General features: G+C 63.5%; 1 protein-coding gene across 1 annotated transcript; it reads right to left on the bottom strand.

The window, feature by feature from the left end:
• Positions 1–199: 199 nt before the first annotated feature.
• SDRG_12342 (hypothetical protein) lies at positions 200–1385 on the bottom strand (the record flags this gene model as incomplete). The annotated part of the gene is made up of 2 exons (XM_008618413.1): positions 200–215; positions 259–1385. The coding sequence occupies 2 exons, from the start codon at positions 1383–1385 to the stop codon at positions 200–202; spliced, it is 1143 nt and encodes a 380-aa protein (XP_008616635.1).
• Positions 1386–1598: the final 213 nt, after the last annotated feature.

Raw genomic sequence — 1598 nt, 5'->3', positions numbered from 1 at the left:
GCGTCGAGGCACTCGCCGTTGCTGGCCGCCTGGAGCGTCTTGGCGTTGTTGTCGTACGTGAAGAGCTCGTTGGCAGTGTCCGAGCCCCAGTTGGCGTAGAGGCCCGAGTAGAACTCGGAGAAAACCTTCTGGTCCTTGGTGACGAGCTTGACGTAGCTCTTGGCAGCCGGCGCGTCTTGGCACTTGGTGAACCACTGGCTTACACCCCCCGTGCACTCGGCGACGAATGGCGCAGCGCCGGGCGCGGCGTGCGCCGACTCGAGGCAGAGGTTGCGCACCGTCAAGTGGCGGAGGCTGTGCGAGTTGGGCTCAAAGTCCCACTTCTGCGCCGAGCTGCCCGTGCACGTGTAGAGGCGGAGCTTGTTGGCGCCCTGAGCGTCCTGGTAGACATCGAGGCACGTCTCGTTGCTGCTCTGGGACTGGATCGACTTGTCGTCAAAGTTGTACCAGAACTTCTCGTTCAAGTTCTTCTTCTCCGTGTCGACAAAGAGCTGGCCATTCCACTCGGAGAGGACGTTGTGCTTGTAGTTGCAGAGTGAAAACTCAGCCGGCGTGGGCACCGCGGTCGGGGCGGGCGTCGCCGGGCCGGACGGGAGCTTGCCGTCCTTGACGATCTTGGCGACGTTGACGCGACCGTAACCGTACCGGTTGTTGGGCCACACCTTGTCGTCGACACCACCGCAGTTGGGCGCGCCCGGAAGCGTGCGGTTGCGCGTGAGGAGCCACTTCTCCGGCTCGGCCTGCAGAATCGACTGCTCCGTCGTCGTCGTGAGGAAGTGGTAAATCTCGTCGTACGTCAGATCCTTCTGCACCGACTTGAGGAGGGCGACGACACCGGCGACGTGGGGCGCCGCCATCGACGTACCCGCCTTGTAGTCGTAGAACGTATCGCTCGAGTTGACGGCCGAGTACGTAAAGAAGCCGGGCGCCGAGACATCGGGCTTGACGATCGTGTGCACCTGGTTCAAGCGGTCGACGTACTTGGCCGGGCCCTTGGACGAAAAGTACGCGAGCTGCGTCGGGTCGTCCGTGCGCGACCCAATCGCACCCACCGAGATGACGTTGGGGTAGCTAGCCGGGTTGCCGGCCGTCGCGCAGGCCGGGCCTTCGTTGCCGTTGGCAAAGATGGGCGTAATACCGGCCTTGTGCCACGCGTCAACGACGTCCTGGTACCACGGGTCGGTGCTCGAGTCACTGCCCCACGAGTTGTTGACGACGTTGGCGCCCTTCTTGCAGTCGGGGTGCGACCCGTCCGTGTCGGTTGGGCACATCATAAACTCGGCGCACTCGATCAAAGCCGCGTTCGTGCCGCTGCCCTTGTACAAGCCGAGGCACGCGATGAACTGGGCGCCGGGGGCCACACCGATACCGTAGTCGCCAACCATCGTACCGATCGTGTGGGTACCGTGGCCGCTGAAGTCGTTGGGCTCCGCCGTCTGGTAGTACGGGTCGTACCAGCCCTTGGCCGCGCGCCACTTGGACTTGATGGATTCGTGGGTATGGCGGACACCCGAGTCGATCGAGCCGATGATGACGCCTTCACCCTTGGTCGTCTTCCAGACGTCGGTGGCGCCAATCGTCGTGACGCCCCACTGGAT

The sequence above is a fragment of the Saprolegnia diclina genome (genome assembly GCF_000281045.1).
Source record: "Saprolegnia diclina VS20 unplaced genomic scaffold supercont1.48, whole genome shotgun sequence".
Taxonomy (NCBI): domain Eukaryota; phylum Oomycota; class Saprolegniomycetes; order Saprolegniales; family Saprolegniaceae; genus Saprolegnia; species Saprolegnia diclina.
Note: the sequence above shows the minus strand (reverse complement) of the source record. Positions and strands in the feature narration are given on the sequence as shown.